This window comes from Gigantopelta aegis, chromosome 10 (assembly GCF_016097555.1).
Source record: "Gigantopelta aegis isolate Gae_Host chromosome 10, Gae_host_genome, whole genome shotgun sequence".
NCBI classification, from domain to species: Eukaryota; Metazoa; Mollusca; class Gastropoda; order Neomphalida; family Peltospiridae; genus Gigantopelta; species Gigantopelta aegis.
The window spans coordinates 78361905-78382843 of record NC_054708.1 but is presented as its reverse complement, the minus strand read 5'-3'; the positions used below and the strand labels follow the sequence as shown (position 1 = coordinate 78382843).

Below are 20939 nucleotides of genomic sequence, written 5' to 3'. Positions count from 1 at the left end.
CATGCATACAGTTGGGGTGGCAGAGTATAGTTGCCTCCCGTGAAAAATAGGAAGAAGTACCCTTTTGGCTTAATAGTTCCATACCTACAAAAAAAACCTTGTAGGAGCAGGATCGAATCCCCTTGGTGGACACATTCTCAGATTTTTGTAAAATCCCAGTGTCCTCAACCATGTGCAGTCGGTTTAGGATCGATCCACGTCGGTGGGCCCTTTGGGCTATTTCTCGTTCTAGCCAGTACACCACGACAGGTATATCAAAGGCCGTGGTATGTGTTGTCTTGTATGTGGAAAAGTGCATATATAGAGGATAAATAAATCCCTTGCCGCTATATGTCAGAATTTCCAAAAGTCGACCATGTGATTTCATTTGGTGATATACACTATAAGGCCCCCAACACATCGGAACTGGGTCTGGATCTGGGTCTGGTTTAACAGTCGAAAAAGAAACGCACTGGCGCGAACTACAGATCTGGCAGCAGACGACTTAGAACGTGCGCTACAATGTGATAACTCCAGACTCTAAAAACCCAGATCCATCGTAGGTGTGTTTTGAGCTTAAGTTGGCAAACTTGTTTTTGTTGTTTATTCAGTGAAACATGTTTTTAGTCAATCAGATATGACATAGTACAGAATCCATACCCTCTACCCTTCCACACAATACTAATTAAGACAAGTGTATTGCATAATTGAATTTTATTCTCCAGAACGTTTCGTTTCTCAGAACATGATGCAGACATTATCAAAGTTCTTATAGTCCTACGAAGGGACATCTTTGTCATTCCAAATTCTGGTCAAGGATGTATTCGCCCAGACTGTAGTCGGACTGGAAACTCTTGAGACGAGTGACGTAGTCAGCCAACTTCTTTATCAAAGATACCTTTGGTTCAAGGAATTCGTCTTCTAGAAAATTAGTCAGCTGCAAATGTAAGGATTATAAAATTAAATATGTCTAGGTAGAATTATGCAATATGAAAACATGCATAAAATCGTGCAATGGCAATAGCAGCAGTAGTAACAACAGCAACATCATCATCATCAGCAGCAGCAGCAGTAACAGCATCAGCAGCAACAACAGCATCATCAGCAGCAACAACAACATCAGCAACAACAGCAGCAGCAGTAACAACAGCAGCAACAACAGCAGCAGTAGCAACAACAGCAGCAACAACAGCAGAAACAACAGCAGCAACAACAGCAGCAGCAACATCAGCAGCAGCAGTAACAACAACAACAGTAGTAGAAGCAGCATCAACAACAACAGCAGCAACATGAGTAGCAATAGCAGCAACAACAACAGCAGCAACAACAACAACAGCGGCAGCAACAGCAACAGCAACAACAGCAGCAACATGAGTAGCAATAGCAGCAACAACAACAGCAGCAGCAGCAGCAACAAAAACAACAGCAGCAGCAGAAACAGCAACAACAGCAGCAACATGAGTAGCAATAGCAGCAACAACAACAACAGCAGCAGCAACAACAACAACAGTAGCAGAAGCAGCAACATGAGTAGCAATAGCAGCAACAACAACAGCAGCAGCAACAACAACAACAGTAGTAGAAGCAGCATCAACAACAACAGCAGCAACATGAGTAGCAATAGCAGCAACAACAACAGCAGCAACAACAACAACAGCGGCAGCAACAACAACAACAGTAGCAGAAGCAGCAACATGAGTAGCAAAAGCAGCAGCAACAACAGCAGCAACATGAGTAGCAATAGCAGCAGCAACAACAGCAGCAACAACAACAGCAGCAACAGCAACAACAGCAGCAACATGAGTAGCAATAGCAGCAGCAACAACAGCAGCAACAACAACAGCAGCAGTACCAGCAGCAAAAACAACAACAGCAGCAGCAGCAACAGCAGTAGCAACAACAGCAGAAACAACAGCTGCAACAGCAGCAACAGCAACAACAGCAGCAACATGAGTAGCAATAGCAGCAACAACAACAGCAGCAACAACCACAACAACAGCAACAACAACAACAGTAGCAGAAGCAGCAACAGCAACAACAGCAGCAACATGAGTATCAATAGCAGCAACAACAGCAGCAACATGAGTAGCAATAGCAGCAACAAAAGCAGCAGCAACAACAACAGCAACAGCAACCACAACAACGGCAACAGAAGCAGCAACAGGAGCAATAGCAGCAACAACAACATCAGCAGCAGCAACAACAACAACAGCAGCAGCAGCAGCAACAACAGCAGCAACAGCGGCAGCAATAGAAGCAGCAGCAATAGCAGCAGCAGCAACAACAACAGCAGCAGCAACAACAACTTCAGCAGTAACAAAAGCAGCAGCAATAGCAGCAGCAGCAACAACGGCAGCAGCAACAACAACAGCAACAACATCAGCAGCAATAAAAGCAGCAACAACAACAAAAGGAGCAACAGCAGCAGCAACAACAGTACCAGCAACAGCAGCATCAGCAACAGCAGCAACAACAATATATAGAGAACTAGTTACTGCCTTAAGATATCGGCTTTATCCTGCAAAGGTTAGAATGGCGAATGTTGCGAAGATTTATTAGTGACCGGCTATTAAAATTATGTCAAACATTTGGCAATTTTTGACCCGTAGTCATAGAGCAAAACATCTCTATATGCTCCCTTTAGCAACAAGGGACCTTTTATATGCACTTCCTCACAGGGTAGCCCAGACCACGGCCTTTGATATACCAGTCGTGGGGTATTGAAACCCAATAAGAGAATTGGTTCCACTGAAGTGGTTCGATCCAACGACGTAAAACCCCCAGGAGAGCGCTCTTTCGATTAACTTGGTTTAGTGCTACCTAAGTTAGCTACGACCGGCCTCGGCAGTGTTGTGGTTAAGCCATAGGACATAAGGTTGGTAGGTACCTGCTCCAATTAGAGCGAGATTTAACGAGTCAATGGGTATGTGTAAGACCACTACACCCTCTTCTCTCTCATTAACTACTAACAACTAACCCACTGTTCCGGACAGATAGCCCAGATAGCTGAGGTGTGTGACCAGGACAGCGTGCTTGAAACTTAATTTGATATAAGCGCGAAAATAAGTTGAAACCCGCTACATTTTCCCTTATAGCCAGGGATCTTTTATATGCACTATCCCAGAGACAGGATAACACATACCACGACCTTTGATATACCAGTCGTGATGCACTGGCTGGAACGAGAAATAGCCAATCGATCTCATACTGACCGCGTATCAGGCGAGTACTTTACCACTGGGCTACGTCCCGCCCCGGCAGTTTCTACAAACCTACAGCACAAGTTGCAGACCGTACCTAAAGTTAAACGTTTGTTTTGTTCAGCTACGGCCTAGTGTAGAAAGAAAAAACTCACGTGCGGATCATGCGCAGCGGCGGCGGTGACGTGCATCTTGAGGATCTTCTTGTGGAGTTCCTTCTCGTGGCCGAGGGACGCCTCCATGGCCGCCAGTCCCGTCCTCCACACGCTGTCCGGCAGCTTCTACAAACACACAGCACAATTTGCACACCCTAGGACATACAGTTAAACGTTTGTTTGGTTCAGACACGTTCATTTATTAATCATCGGTTATTGGATTTCACTGCCTTTGATATACCAGTCGTAGTGCAGACACTACCGTGACTGGAATATGTAGTGGGGTGAGATTTCAAGATTTATTAAACAACACTCAGACACATTACAATGTGTAACAAGAGAACATTTTCAAATACATAATAAACATACATGACACAGACAGGCGTCAACATTGAAGTATCTATAATTAACATAGAACACAAGATATGTAAACAAAATAGCTAAAACGTCAGTTCACAAGGCAAGATAATCTTTTAATAACTATAGATAAGTTTTTTTAATAATGGTGCATTACATAACGACAGCATATCTTTCATTTTAAACATGCTACGACTAATTCCTACTTTAAACACCAGCATGAACAGAAAAACATTGGATATGTCAAGAGGGATCCCTCCATCAAAAAGGTGTAACTTATGCTAGGTTCAGACAATCAACAGTCACGACAGTTGCGTTGTAATTTCCCCCACTCCCAGCTTACGACGGGTGCGCCTAGATTAACAACCAATCGGTCGTAGAAGTCGTATACGACGGGAATCGAGCCGCAAGAAGGCTCAGACTAGCAAGTGGACAGTCGTAGAAGTCATGAGATCGGCGAATTGGCCAACTCCGTCATGACAGTTCATAGTCTGAGTCCAACATTATTTGTAAGTTTACTAAGGTCAGAGGCTTTGGACTAAAGTTGTCTTACCATTGTTCGCCTGAACTTTATTGCCCCACCACGTCTGTTGAGGTAAGTCATTATCTTCTCCCCGTCCTTTCTGCGTTCCTCTGACATATGGCGGAAAAACTTGTAGAAACCAGGTAGGGCCACGTCGGCTCTTTCAAAGTTATAACCCTGTGATTGTAATTGGAAAACGTCTGAAGATTGCAGTGAAATAAAACTATATATATTTGGATAAAAATATCATTGGTAGTAAATCTTAAGGGATGAATTTTACTTGTGGGGGGGGGGGGGGGGGAGGGCAGCATACCCTAATTCCCCCTCGAAACGTTGCTTTGCACCCTCGATCTCAGTCAGACACCCTCCCCCAATGTCGACTTGCTTCCACCGTGCCTGAGACAACTATTTAATACAACGGAAAGGTAAAATGACGTTCGTGGAACGAAGTCTCGGCATTTTAAAATTGTCCCCGTGTATTACATAATTATGGCTATTTGGACACATGATCGATACAGAAAAGTCAATCATAAAGAGCTCCTGCAATATTTTCAATATTATGTATTTTCTAGGTCACTGCGACTCACTGATAAGTTTGTTTCTTGCTTCAAACGTGGTAAAAACCAAGAGGGACAGAGATTCGGCGCCATGGAGAGTAACTAAATGTGACATTTTGAAAATGAGTGAGTAGCATTAAGCGTTCATTTTAAAAATAACTACAATTGTCAAGCAGTATAATCCTTATTGGTAATCATTTGCATGCATATATTAGCCACGAAATGTATTACTGAAACGAATCCCATAAATATATAAGTAACACCCAACAAATTACTTTGAAATAAACTTGTAAAATTCCAACCTGTTGCCAGGGAGAGAAAACCGCCATAATCTTCTCACCCCTTCGTGGACTTGCAATTATACTGAACCCGCGAACTGCTGGATTTTAATTGGGAGAAAGAAAGTTAGTTTTGTTTAACGACACCACTAGAGCACATCGATTATTAATCATCGGCTATTGGATTACAAACAGTTGGTAATTCTGACATATAGTCTCGCTACATTTTTCCATTAGTAGCAAGGGATCTTTTATATGCACCATCCCAGAGTCACGATAGCACATGCCTCGGCCTTTGATATACCAGTCGAGTGCGCTGGCTGGGGCGAGAAACAGCCCAATGCCATTACGAACCATATTTTGTTTAGTTTTTTTATTAAAAATATAAAACAGTAGTTAATCTGACAGTCACAACTTCACTGGCCCCTTATTTCAATCCAAATTTAAATCGGTGTCTCCCCACTAACATAATTAAAATGACTGAATCTCAAGTTTTGTTTTCATTTTGCCATAGTAAAAGGTATGGGGGAGATATTTTCAGTAAGGTTTTTTTCAGATATTTAAGTTTGAACTTTCAATGTTTAAGTAGAAAATATTTTCAACAAGTGCTTATATATCAGAGAATTCAGTTTGAATTTAACATGTTTAGATTGAAAATATCTTCAACAGTTGTTAAACTTACCATTTTAACAAGGTGATTATGTATTAATACAATTCAGTTTGAACTTACATTGTTTATTTAGATGATAGCGTATCAGATAATTGTATTTGAACTTACCATGTTGAGGTAGAAGAGATCTTCAACAAGGTGGTTGTGTATCAGATAATTGAGCTGAGTAATCGTTGTTTGGGAGAAGTTATACTTGACCCATGTCACGTCCTGGTTTTGCGAAAAGTCTGAAACAAATTACGCCCTCTGTACCATCAAGTGGACGGGAAATAATACTGAAATTACGCCCTCTTCTGTACCATCAAGTGGACGGGAAGTAATATTGAAATTACGCCCTCTGTACCATCAAGTGGACGGGAAGTAATACTGAAATTACGCCCTCTGTACCATCAAGTGGACGGGAAGTAATATTGAAATTACGCCCTCTGTACCATCAAGTGGACGGGAAGTAATATTGAAATTGCGCCCTCTGTACCATCAAGTGGACGGGAAGTAATATTGAAATTACGCCCTCTTCTGTACCATCAAGTGGACGGGAAGTAATATTGAAATTACGTCCTCTTCTGTACCATCAAGTGGACGGGAAGTAATATTGAAATTACGCCCTCTGTACCATCAAGTGGACGGGAAGTAGTATTGAAATTACGCCCTCTTCTGTACCATCAAGTGGACGGGAAGTAATATTGAAATTACGCCCTCTGTACCATCAAGTGGACGGGAAGTAATATTGAAATTACGCCCTCTTCTGTACCATCAAGTGGACGGGAAGTAATATTGAAATTACGCCCTCTTCTGTACCATCAAGTGGACGGGAAGTAATATTGAAATTACGCCCTCTTCTGTACCATCAAGTGGACGGGAAGTAATATTGAAATTACGCCCTCTTCTGCACCATCAAGTGGACGGGAAGTAATATTGAAGTTACGCTGCCTGTACCATCAAGTGGACGGGAAGTAATACTGAAATTACGCCCTCTGTACCATCAAGTGGACGGGAAGTAATATTGAAATGGTTCAATCTACTAACAGACAGCAGAAAGGTCTCATTTCGACTAGATTCGTGCTTAGACAAAACAACCAATACAAAAATCCATTTACAAATAAAATGGAGGTGAAATGTTTTAATATACACACACACACACACACACACACACACACACACACACATATGCGCGCACATTACAATTAAACATACTGTATGACATTACATATCAGTATAAACATATAATACATACACAGACATATAATGCATACACACCTACATACATACATACAGACACATATATAGAAACGCACGCACGCACATACATACACACATAAATATACATACATACATACATACATAGATGCATACATACATACATAGATAGATACATACATACATAGATCGATACATACATACATAGATAGATAGATAGATAGATAGATATATACATACATACATACATACATACATACATACATACATAGATAGATACATACATAGATAGATACATACATAGATAGATAGATACATACATACACAGATACATACATAGAGAGATAGATAGATACATAGATAGATAGACAGATAGATAGATACATACATACATACATACATACATACATGCCTCGGTGCCACAGGTTCGAGTCCCAGCAACGGCATGGGACAATGTTTGAGGCCAGAAAGGATTTAATTATCCCCTGTGCCAGTGCGTTAATATCTATGTATGTAATAGTCAACCTCGACATACATACAATATATAGATATTCATACATCAATACATACTAGCCAGTGCCAGGTCTGCCCACTGTTTCATGCACGTAAGCGGGATCGACCGCGTAGATTGTAGGCCCCATGCATATGGTTGAGTTAAACAAACTTCCTTTTTATGGAAGCTTCGATAGCTCAGAGCGTATCGTGGTTAGTCTTGCAATTTGCGGGCGAATCGGTGCCACAGGTTCGAGTCCCAGCAACGGCATGGGACAATTTTTGAGGCCAGAAAGGATTTAATTATCCCCTGTACCAGTGCGTTAATATCTATGTATGTAATAGTCAACCTCGACATACATACAATATATAGATATTCATACATCAATACATACAGAGATAGATAGATAGATAGATAGATAGAGAGAGAGAGATACATACATACATACATACATAAATCAATGTCTCCCCACTATCATAATTAAAATGAACCACTCACAAAGTTTTTTGTTTTTAATTTTGCCATTGGGAAAGGTTAGTGGAAGATGTCGACAACAATATGTCATGTCATATATTTCATTTTGAACTTTCATTGTTTAAGTAGAAAAGATCTTCATCATGGTTGTTGTTTATCAGATATTTCAGTTTCAACTTTTAATATCTATGTAAAATGATCTTAATCAATGCTTGTTGTTGATCAGATATTTCAGTTTCAACTTTCGATATCTATGTAAAATGATCTTTAATCATGGTAGTTGTGTGCCAGATATTTCAGTTTGAACTTTCAATATTTAAGTAAAAAAGATCTCCATCGTGGTTGTTGTGTGTGAGATGAGTACAAACATACAGACACACAGTATACATATATGCAACATATGGAAAACCCATATCATACAGCCATCCCACAATACTGCTATATACCAGTAAAAGTCTCCATAACATAATGTAAACATACACACCCGTTTCAACGAATCGGTTTTCACCTTGCAAACCATCCTCTCCGAAGTTCAGAGCTGCCACAAAGGCCAGAACCCCCAAAAGCAAAACGATCTTCCAGTCAAACATAGTGTATTTTGTTTCTTTCACACACGGACACGCAGCCCTATGGACTCTAAAGTCCAAAATATCGCCACGCTGAATACATGGTGTACGTGTGTACCAAAGTGTATGTGCTATCAGTTGGTGATTGTATCAAACCTCTTACGCGTTGGTACAAGAATACAAAGTTTCACTGAGGATATTGTTGATAGTGATAATAATAATAAAAAAAGGTGCAACTTTCATGTAATCATGCACACAACTTTGCTTTGTTCAACAACACCACTAGAGCACATTGATTTATTAATCATTTGCTATTGGATGTTGTCATTTTGACACAGTTATAGAGGAGAAACCCGCTACAGTTTTCCATCTGTATCAAACCAATATCCAATATAAACCAACCAACCGATAACATTACCCGCACTATTAATATATAAACTGTAATAAGGTAAGTGACTAACTATAAACGATTAATATCCTAAATATCTAATTAATAATATATTTTGTAATGGATGGCTGCAAAATGCATGGCAATGATATAAATATTAGTTCAGCCATTCTATGCGATGTGTTATTCTACTTTTTACATATACTCAAAAACCAGGTTTAAAATGAATTTAAACGTATTTCCTAGCTAAAACATATATATATTTACAGTATTTGCACTTGCAGTTAACGTAGGTACCACTGGGCAACCAGTTTCAGGTGAACGTATACGTCACAGAGCAGTCAGTTACGACCGTGCTTATTTCATTGGATGCTATGGCTGTGACGTACGGGTCATCGCCTAGGTAGGAGCAGCCCACCGAATGTCTTTAATTTGATAACACGTATGTGTTACTGCTATGTCATATAATAAAAAACGAGGGTGTTCTCACCAACCTTTCCTTCCAAATATTCCCATGAGGTTACTATTCCATATATTAAAAGTGGTGATACTTTAAAAAAGCTAACATTTGTGATTATATAAACACGTAAAAAATACTGAAACGAACTGTTTGGCATGAACATAGTATAATATAGCCCACATGATAAAACCCACTTAAACGTCGATGTGTCATTTCATATGATTCCTCTCTAGTACAGACAAGTTAAGTAAAACTAACATATTAGATGTTAAATATAACTGACATTTTGTGAATATATAGATAGAGTGGTTAATAATTAGAGTTTAAGGTGAAAACAAAATATGAAAATTACCCACGTGAATGTACATATTTTGTGCATCTTAAACGTGTTTCTGGTCTAAAACCCATGCGACCTAGGCATGCATAGTTTATATGCATTGTTATATCTTTATATGTTTGTATTATATATTAATACAAGATGACAGCAAATGCTATACCCGATATATTAAATATGTTTAAGCACAATATTTCTTTTGGGAAACAATTTTACAGTGCAGCCTAATAATGATACTAATCTTTAGTTTTGTATATCTTTGATACTTGAATGACACGTTTTAGTTATCTTTGATATATTTAATTTGAACTCATTGTCTTATTTGGAGCTAGCATCTTGGTAATGTCGGCGCGCGACGTAGCCCAGTGGTAAAACGCTCGCTCGATGCGTGGTCGGTCAGGGATCGATCCCCGTCGGTGGACCCATATGCCTATTTCTCGTTCCAGCCAGTGCACTACGACTGGTATATCAAAGGCCGTGGTATGTACTACCCTGTCTGTGGGATGATGCATACAGGTATAAAAGATCTCTTGCTGCTAATCGAAAACAGTACCCCATGAAGTGGCGACAGCGGGTTTCCTCTCTCAATATCTGTGTGGTCCTTAACCATATGACTGACGCCATATAACCGTAAATAAAATGTGCTGAGTGCGTCGTTAAATAAAACATTTCTTTCTATTTTCTTTGATAATGTCCGATATTTCTCCCAACGTAAATATGAATGCATCAAAACTTTCTCTCTAAAAATACTTGTTTAATTAATGAAATGTAAAACATAGAGGTATAATTTAAAAACATAATAAATCTGTTACTATAAAACCTGTAAAACTAAATGGAAATCTAAACGCAAAATGCTAGTTTGATCACAAATAAAACCACAACGAAGTGTTTCACAAAAATAATCCAGTTTGAAAATATAATTAGTCCCGTTACCATTATCAATGTACTCAGAAAGACCAACGTTAATATCACTTGAGGTGTAGCTATCTGCATATATGATTCGATGCAATGTGCACCATTTCTTTGTCAATCGCTTCTGAATTATGATGATTTTCGTTTTCAGAAGATACAGTTATATCCTAGCAGTCAAGATAGATAACTTTATCTTGTATTGAAGCGAATTCTCCTTTAACAATCAATTCATACATGGATGCCCAGTAATCATCGACAAATGCTGCCTTGTCTCCAAATGCATGGGATCCTTTAAAGGCGATCGTCACATTGCGAGAACGCTTCTTCAGACTTTTAACTGACTTCACCAGAGCGTGTGTCTGACGTTGTAGAGAATCAGGAGTGTATTCATTAAAATGAACATATAAATGTATGATGACGATATCGTTGCTTCCTTTTGGAATTTTATCTAAATACACATGTACAGGTTTGCTGAACGCTTTGTTATTGGCAATGCTTGGATGCAAGAAAGGATATCCATGTGTGAACCAGAACATTGTTATGTTATGAGATTTCAGCACAGTCACCACTGGTTTGTGTTGTCGGTATCTGCCCACACAAACGAAATTAAGTCTTCGTTCCAGATACACAAACCATCGTCGAATGGTTGAATCTCCAATTATTTGAATACGACGGTTTTGAAAACACTTTGTATAAGCGGCCATCGAGGCTTCAATGGTGCTTGAACAGTACGTAGAAAACCATTTACCCTGGAAGAAAAATCCGACTGGAGATTTTAAAGACCAGGTCTTTGTGCTGGGAATTCTGTTGCACGCGACTGGTGGAGAGGACACATGCAGCGTCTTGATATCTGAACATAAACAGATTGAGGAATGGATGCAGAAGTTCTGCATTTAGGTGCACACCACCTCAACGGAACTTCGAAGTGTCCCGAAAATGTAGTGTTTAACAGATGCATATAATAAATTTATCTCTTTCTGGTAGGATAGTATGTAATATTGTGATTCGTTGGGTGTTTCTCGGGGAAATTATTTTATATATACATGCACATGTAGCTGATAGATACCATTTGTCTTACAACGAGTTGTTTTAAGACGTATCTAACGAGCAAAAGCGAGGTTGACTGTTACATACATAGATATTAACGCACTGGCGCATGGGGATAATTAAATCCTTTCTGGCCTCACAAATTGTCCCATGCCATTGCTGGGACTCGAACCTATGACACCGACTCGCGCGCAAATCGCTGACTAACCACGATGCGTTCTGGGCTATCCAGGCATCCATAAAAGGATGCTGTTTAACTCAACCACATGCATGGGGCCTACAATCCACGTGGTCGATCACGCTTACGTGCATGACACCGTGGGCAGACCTGGCACTGGCTAGTATGTATTGATATATGAATATCTGTATATTGTATGTATGTTGAGGTTGACTGTTACATACATAGATACTAACGCACTGGCACAGGGGATAATTAAATCCTTTCTGGTCTCACAAATTGTCCCATGCCGTTGCTAGGCGGTGGGCAGACGACAATGTAATGTAATGTAATATATGTATGTATGTATCTCGGGTTTGGAATGAACGAGGAAAGAAAAAAACGAACGAATAAGTGAAACTATAAACCCCAGTACAAAAACATCTGATATTGCGTGTCAACCAATGGCAAAACTATGAATGAGAACAAAGGAAACGAAAATAATTCATTTTCTGCTAAGATGGCCCAAAATTAATTAAAAAATACCTACAGACTGACTATAATTGACTGCACAACTAATTATAATTTAATGAAACAATATTTTATTTCTTAAACTATAAATTACAAACTTTCCGTGTTTATACAATATACTATAGTCTGGATGTAGACGAACAACTGAAAATATCCTTCGACAAACCTCAAAAAATCATTTTAATGACGTCATTACGCCAGTTTGGACATCTTTACGTAAAACAGGTCATAGAAAGGAGGCTAGAAGCTGATTTATGTGTGCTTGTGCATAAATATTACAAGAGGGTTGGGGCTAAACTGTGGCTAGCGAAATTGATTAAGGGTTAAGACATGCTTCCCCAGAAAAAGTATTGAAAAATTATATTCCTACGAGTCAAATATTTAGGAGAAACACCTTCATATTTTGTTTTACCAACTTGGTATACACCACCTAAAATTGTGTGTGATCTGTCGCATCTAAAGAAAAATCGTACAGATGCTGTTGTATATAAACAGTTTTTCATGGAAATTCAAGACAGGTACTGTGATTACATTCCTGTGTACACAGATGGATCACGGGATGGGAATTATGTGGTCTGTGCTGCAGGTTTTCCATCAAACACAATACTTTCCATAAGACTGCCTAACTCAGCATCGATCTTCAGTGCTGAAGTTAAAGTCATTAAAGACTTGGAAGAAATAAAGGATTCTAGTACATCCAAAATAAACATATACATTTAAAACAAAACACGTTAAGTAAGTAAATATATCACCTAAAATAGCAATAATAACAAGTAATAATAGTAATACAATCATAATTATGATTAGAATTAAAATTATAATTATCGTAATAATAATAATAATAATAATGATTAAAAACAAAAAATCAAGATGATGATGTTGTTAATGATATTTAGTTTAGTAAATGCATCTAATATTTGTTATTTAAAAATTAAAATAAAATAAAATAAAATATAATAAATGAAGGAATTAATTTAATAAATGGGTCGAAAAGCAATAAATAAATAAATACTAATAAACCATTTTTTTTATTACATTAGTAATTATTGCACAAAAGATTTAAGAGATACAACAACAACAACAACAATAATAATAATAATAATAATAATAATATAATAATAATAATAATAATAATATAATAATAATAATAATATAATAATAATAATAATAATAATAATAATAGTTATGCATTACTGATGTCTCCAGTACACCAGGAACCCCACTAGCAGTATAGCACTAGTATTATTTTTAAAGGTGTAGCCTCAGCAAAAGAAAAACCCCAGTACAAGCACTGATATAATATAAACATTATCTTGTTGGGATGTTGGATTTTACTATTATGACAACCACAATAGCCATCACTATCAATACTATTACTACTGTCGTTGCTACATTTCAGTTACACTACCACTACTGCTGTTACTGATGATGATGATGAGTGGTAGTGATATAACCAAACAACAGATATAGTATCATTGCAAAGATATGTGTAATACCGTATACAAATCGGCCCAGGTTGTAAAACGTCTGCTAACATACTTTGGGGTCTGAATACACTTATGAGAACATATTTACAGGCATTAACAAACACAAACATATCACACACACACACACACACACACACACACACACACACACACACACACACACACACACACACACACACACACACATCCATATACTTCAGACATTCAATTAAAAAAAAACCCCAAATGTCCGAAGTGTATATAAATACATAAATATATATCAATGTAGTGTTTTTCCAGCATAGACATCTAAAATAATGATTGTACTGTGTATGGTTTATTTCACAGCACTAATAATATCACCATGCTGCACAATCACTCATCCGTAAAACTTTAACTATTTTCCCATTCGACGAGCTTTGTGTAAGTTAAACCATCACGTGTCCAGGCCGACTCAACATTTGGTTCGTTTTTAACTTTATTGGGTTTACTGGAGCGCATACACAGACCTAATTTTACAAAAAATCTAAATCTTCTTTAATATCTTTAACATTATCATTATTATTTAAGTGTGTTTCTTGTAGATATAGCTATATATATTAATAATGTGAATAAAGATAAGTGACCGCTTTATAGCACAACAGATAGCGTGTCAACGTTCATAATTGGGTAGGATACAGATATTTCTATTTGTGTGTGCAATAATATTTATTAAAGCTAATATTTATAGTCAAAACAAACAAAATTCCTTAACACACAGCCCACATACATACATACATACAAAAATACATGCACTGACTGAAACGAGTAATATCCCAATGGGCCCACCAACGGGGGTCGACCCTGGACCGACAGCACATCAAGCAAGCATTTTACCACGCTCCACATATAAACAGTAAGAAAAACTCAAATATTGTTAAAAGAAATAAAATAATAATACATTTTGTATTAACAAAATCTATAGTTGGTGGAGTTGTGCCCCACAGAGTTGGACATATACGTATGTACTTTACTGTTGTCACTGAACAAACGATGATGGTTTCCGATCAACCGAACACACTGACCAGTTTCCATAGGCGCACTGAACGGCATTCGTGGTGTTTATGTCGATTGATATACTGCAGGTTGGAGTTCTAGCCACATGTTACTATTGCCTATGGGATTTGATCTAGTGATATACACCCTATAGCACACATTCAGTGCATACTAAAATTATTATGACTTTTTTCATTCATTTAGTTAAACTATACTGATTAATTAAACATTTTAAAATAACCAAGACGGCGTCCATGATGGCTGCCAAAACATAGAACTAACAATATAAAAACTATATGATTTACTGAGTTACCTAATACATTTTGAACTGATCATGTTAATAACGACATTATTTCACAATTTAATTCCAAGATAGCCACCAATAGGGCATCCAGAATATGACACATTGTTTTTTTTTTGCTGTTGTTTTTTGGATTTCTTTTGCATTCTACATCATCTGGTACGAGCAAAAGTAATGCTGTTAGTGTGTGGGCTTTAGGTGTTTAGGAAATTAATTTATAGCAACTTCATCCTAATTGGAATATTACATGGTTACTAAAAATCCAAGATGGCTATTAAAATGGACACCAAAAGAATGTATTATCTCAATGTTTGTTTTATTACATATATGGGATTTTAAGTGTGGATCGAATTTAATAATCTGTTCGTTAGCTAATACAGAAACATACTAGCATTCCTTGAATGGCCACCACTGTAATGACCAGAACATAAGGTTCAATTTATCACCTTGAGCAAGAGTTTGATGTCAGTGACTCAGTTTGGTGGTAAAGGAATCCATTTATAAAACCTCTTCATAACTCGAATATTGCACTGTAGTTTTAATTTAAGATGACTACAAAAAGTGACATCCAAAAAAAAAAAAATGGCCATATCTTGTATTCTGTTTAACATTAAAGAGTAACTATTTTAATTATTGTGTAACAGAGGGCAAGTACTAAAGTATTATATCCAATTCCTTATGCAAGCACATTCTATTAGTGCTTGAATCCAAAATGGCTGCAAAATCAAATAAATTGTCATGACATATGCTTCGGATCAATTAATGTTTCAATGCATAGAAGGAGACTTGCATCATGTAGACTACGTAGTCCACAATACGAAATTTGGTCTGGTGAATGAATGGTATCTAGTTAAACCGGTGGAATCCAGTTTTTTTTAATTCCCAGTATATATTCTTTGTCACTGTTGACAATGTTTCTTACAAACAGGAATTATTATTCTAATACAAATGGCGAAGTGTTTCTAGTCATCCTAGTGTTTCTAATACCACAGAATTTAGCTCAGTTGGTTGAATGCTTGTTTTAAGGTGCTTGATTCGCAGGATCGGACCACCTCGATGGATCCATTCAGCTGACAGTTTTTCCCCCCGTTGCATCCAGTGGGCACCATAACTGGACAAAGGCCGTGGTATGTGCTTGCCTGTCTGTTGGAAAGTGCATATAAAAGATCCCTTGCTGCATTAGAAAACATTGTAGCGAGTTTCCTCTGATGACTACGAGTCAGAATTATCAAATGTTTTACATTCAATAGTCGATGATTAATTAATCAATATGCTCCAGTGGTGTCATTAAACAATACAAACTATTTGTAAGGTCATTTCCCATTTCATTGTCACAGGGTTTTGTTTCACTTTGTTCTAAATTTGTGGAATTAACCAACTTAGTGTCTGCAACTTTAATAGGCAAGGGCAAGACTTTTGGTCTGCTATGTATATTTAACGATATTTAATTAACATTATTGCTTAATATGAACAAGAGTATTGGTATATTCATTTAATAAAATGGGGAACATGTGAAGGCTTTATCACGGGCGCAGCTATTTTAATTCATTCCAATGAATCCGACTCTTTTGAGCAGATACTTAAGTCATATTTAATGCATTAGTTCAGGTCGTAGTCTTAGAACTGAAGAATAATTAAGGTACTAGTTACTGGCCCTTTTTTACGAAGCAGTCTTAGCGCTAAGGTCACCTTAAGTGCGTATGGTAGCAAACGGAGCCCTGGACTGTTGATTTTCGCAGAATGATGTTCAGCAGACATATGTCGTAATGTTTTACAATAATATTCATTTCAATAACACAGCAATAGGTTTAACTTATTTTCCTATATAAAATAAACCACCATTTTATTTTCAAAATATATTAAATACTGTTTTATTGCGACGCAATATTTCGTTTCGAAACTGATGCCGAAAATAGGTATTGTGGTGCACTTAGTCCAAGACCGAAAACTGATGTAGGAATAGCCTACTAATGTAATTATAATATTTAATTATCCCATTTATAATCACAGAGCTGACAGATCTGAGGTCAGGTCAGGTCATAGGGCTTTACGTGCACATTCAGAGCAAGCTGTTGTAACGCACGCCTGTCCTGGGCACAAGAGCCGGCCTTCCGTCCAGGACTGACAGATCTGGAACAGGAACAGGACAAGGTTTAACGTGTACATTCAGAGCAAGCTGTTGTAGCACACGCCTATCATGGGCACGGTTGCCGGCCTCGGCTGGCTCTCCTGTCCATGACAGGAAAGATGGGGGAGGTAGGACCGCCTGCACTGACTGGCGCAAGGTAGCGCCAGCTGCCCGGATGATCGGTAGCAGGCGGAGGGTATGGTAGTGCTATGGAATTTGGAATTTGGATGATGGCCAAAAGCAATGCCAAAGAGAATGAGTGCGCATTTTAGATGAAGGAAATTTGGCGCATTTTAAACGGTCGTTCTAAAAAATAAAATAAGGGAGCTACGTATAGGTATGGAATTAATGAGTCGAGAGTAGCTCGTTAATTAGACCTCGTTAATACTGGGGTGTCTCCCTAGGTTGCCCATAGGGCCCTTAAAAAGGGCCTGATCTCTTCTGAGCGTGGCATAACAACCCAGGGGAGACTCGAGCAATTGTGTATCTGGTCAGGTCAGGTCATAGGGCTTTACGTGCACATTGAGAGCAAGCTGTTGTAGCGCACGCCTGTCCTCTGTCCAGGACAGGAAAGGTGGGGATGGGAAGGAGGAGGGACCGCCTGCACTGGCAGGTGGAAGGAAAGAAATGTTTTATTTAACGACACACTCAACATATTTTATTTACGGTTATATGGCGTCAGACATATGGTTAAGTACCACACAGAGTTTGAGAGGAAACCCGCTGTCGCCACTACATGGGCTACTGTTTCCGATTAGCAGCAAGGGATCTTTTATTTGCGCTTCCCACAGGCAAGATAGCACAAACCATGGCCTTTGTTGAACCAGTTATGGATCACTGGTCAGTGCAAGTGGTTTACAGCTACCCACTGAGCCTTGCGGAGCACTCACTCAGGGTTTGGAATCGGTATCTGGATTAAATATCCCATGCCTCGACTGGGATCCGAACTCAGTACCTACCAGCCTGTAGACCGATGGCCTAACCACAACGCCACCGATGCCGGTGGCAGGTGGAAGGGAGCACTAGCAGCCCGACCGTGGTCGGTAACATTTGTTTTTTTTAACGTTTTTTTACGTTTCGGGCATTTCTGGACGATTTGCCGGTGGCCCATTTATTAATGAAAGAGCCTACCTATATACCTACCAGGTTCTCGTTGAATGTTAAAATATATAAATGTACATGGAAGTGTTTATGCTTGTATTATAATAAATTATTTAGTGTATGCTTGTGTTTTTGTTTTCTTTTAATATATTTAGTGTATGTTGATTAAAAATTATTTACAAGATTCTAACCTGGTTTGCGAGCCTGTCCCCAGAAGCTATAAGCTACAAGGGGGGAGTGTGTGTCCAGGCCTACTTTTCTACGTTTTGTGCATATTTCACCATTAATTATCACAGCTAATATGTAATGTCGAAGGCGTCATTGCACGAGGCAACGACCCCTTCGAAGCACCAGTGTTTCAAGAATTTTTCTCTTCTATTAGGCCGTTCTAATGCGGCAAAATATTCAGTTTCGACCCTTGAATATACTAAATGTTTGAAAAGTGCCATTTCATTACATGGCTTATTTCCCTCTAATCATTTTCGTGTGATCCAAATTACACTTACTGCTTTACTCCAGAGAACAATTCCCAAGTTCGAACCATAGTTGCCAACTTTATGTTTGATTCCAAAAATCATTGTGTATGGATTTAATCTGAATTTGTTGCCAAAATGTTTTTTGAAAATAGGTTCAATTTGTTTAATGAATAATCTGTTTTGTTGCAGTAAAATAAGGCGTGCAAGACTGAGTCCACTCCGTAGCACACAAGGCACTTCGGAGTGAACTCAATCTTCCAATCATAGAGATGTTTTCTAACTGCAATTACATTTCTAATCATTTTATAAATTAAGTCGAAATCGTGGTTTTCAATTAATCCAGAATTTAGTGTTTTGTACATTATATAATTGCAGTAACTTAAAAAATTATGGCTTTTTCCAGTAATAAGCTATACGGTTTAATGTATTTTTTTCTCAAATTTTTAATCAGTATATAAGGGGCATTTTAAAATAAAATGAAACTCATCTTATATAACATTTAAACAGTGAAAACATAATCTATCATGTCGCTGTGTATGACTATATCTGCCAGTTTCAATTGCTAACATATGAGATGACATTCTAAATTTCGACACATATTTTCTATAAAGTACTGAAAGTGGTTTCCGTAAATAAAATTGCAGATTGAATGTATCTGTAAAATATTTGTACATAATACATTTTGGCGAAATATCAATTTCACTCCTAATATATTGCATAGCTTGGTCTAGAATTCTTTGTTTGATTACAAATAAACATCCAGGATATAGTACTTGATTAAACATATATCCCCCAAACCCAAATTAATAAATTCCTTTTTAATGTGGTATACCCAGTTTTGTTCTTTATAATATTCTACTCTATCATACAAAAATTCATAACAATTCTTCAATATACAATTAGATGTCACTAATCATTACATTACATGTAGATTTTTTAACACCCAACAGTTTTTTTTTTTTACAAAATTCCATATGAATACACTCAATATTAGCTTCCTTGTGTGAACCCCCATACTTCCGATGCATAATACAAAATAATACCAATATAACAATCAAACAATGATAGCATAGTTGCTGGATTGAGATAAAGAGCATTAACATTTCGATTCAATGCAAAAATAGCTTTTCTACCATGCTCAGACAATATTTTTTCAACAATATTAAATATGTTATTATAGTTTAATACAATACCCAGGTATGTAAAATTATTCACAATTTCAATACAATTATCATCGTAGAACCATTTTTCATTCTCTCTAAGTTTACCTACATTTCTAAAAACAACAATTTTTGTCTTTGCATTATTTACATCTTGATCCCATTTTCTAGAATAATCTAGCAAAGTGTCTAATTGTAACTGCAAATCATGAACTGATTCTGAAAAAATTACAAGATCATCTGCATACATTAATAAATAAATATAAACTAAGTGACTGACACTCATATGGTATACAGTTCCCTTGGATAAAACTTACTTCAAAATCAATGATATATAAAGAAAACAAAATCGGTAACAAAACTTCACCTTGCATCAAACCTAACCCATTACAAAAGTAATCTGACTGAAAGCCGTTAATAGTAACACAAGATTTAACGTTCTGATACATAGAATAAATAACAGATAACACTTTGCCCCTTATACCAATCTTATGTAGTTTAAACCATAACTTAGACCGATTAATTGTATCAAAAGCCTTTTTAAAATCTATAAATGCACAATAAAGATGCTTTTTAGATGACAAAGACTTACTAATAATTGAACGCAGTGCAAAAATAGCATCAACAGTACCAAACTTGGGTTGGAAACCAAACTGAGCATCAGTAATAATATCATTGTTTTTCGACCATGACAGAAGACGCTGATTAATAATTGATGTAAACAGTCTACCAAGACAAGTAATTAAACTAATTCCACAATAATAATTTTGGTCCATTGTGTCACCTTTAAAAAAAAATTGGTACAATTACAGCTGTAGACCAACTCCTTGGGAAATAACCCGTTGACAGCACGCAGTTAAATATATTGAGCAATAGTGGTATCAAAAACTCTCTAAATTCAATAAAGTATTCATTAATAATACCATCAATACCATGGGCTTTATTTCTTTTCAGGCTGTGTATTGCCGTTTCTACTTCTTCTGCAATAATAGTT

At 37.5% G+C, this 20939-nt stretch overlaps 1 protein-coding gene across 1 annotated transcript; it reads right to left on the bottom strand.

The window, feature by feature from the left end:
• Positions 1–676: 676 nt before the first annotated feature.
• LOC121384684 (soma ferritin-like) lies at positions 677–8501 on the bottom strand. The gene is made up of 5 exons (XM_041515173.1): positions 8368–8501; positions 5828–5946; positions 4245–4391; positions 3335–3460; positions 677–916 (listed from the first exon to the last, which is right to left on the bottom strand). Exons 1-5 carry the CDS (start codon positions 8471–8473, stop codon positions 776–778), a joined length of 639 nt encoding a protein of 212 aa, XP_041371107.1. The 5' UTR covers positions 8474–8501; the 3' UTR covers positions 677–775.
• Between the last annotated feature and the right edge of the window lie 12438 nt (positions 8502–20939).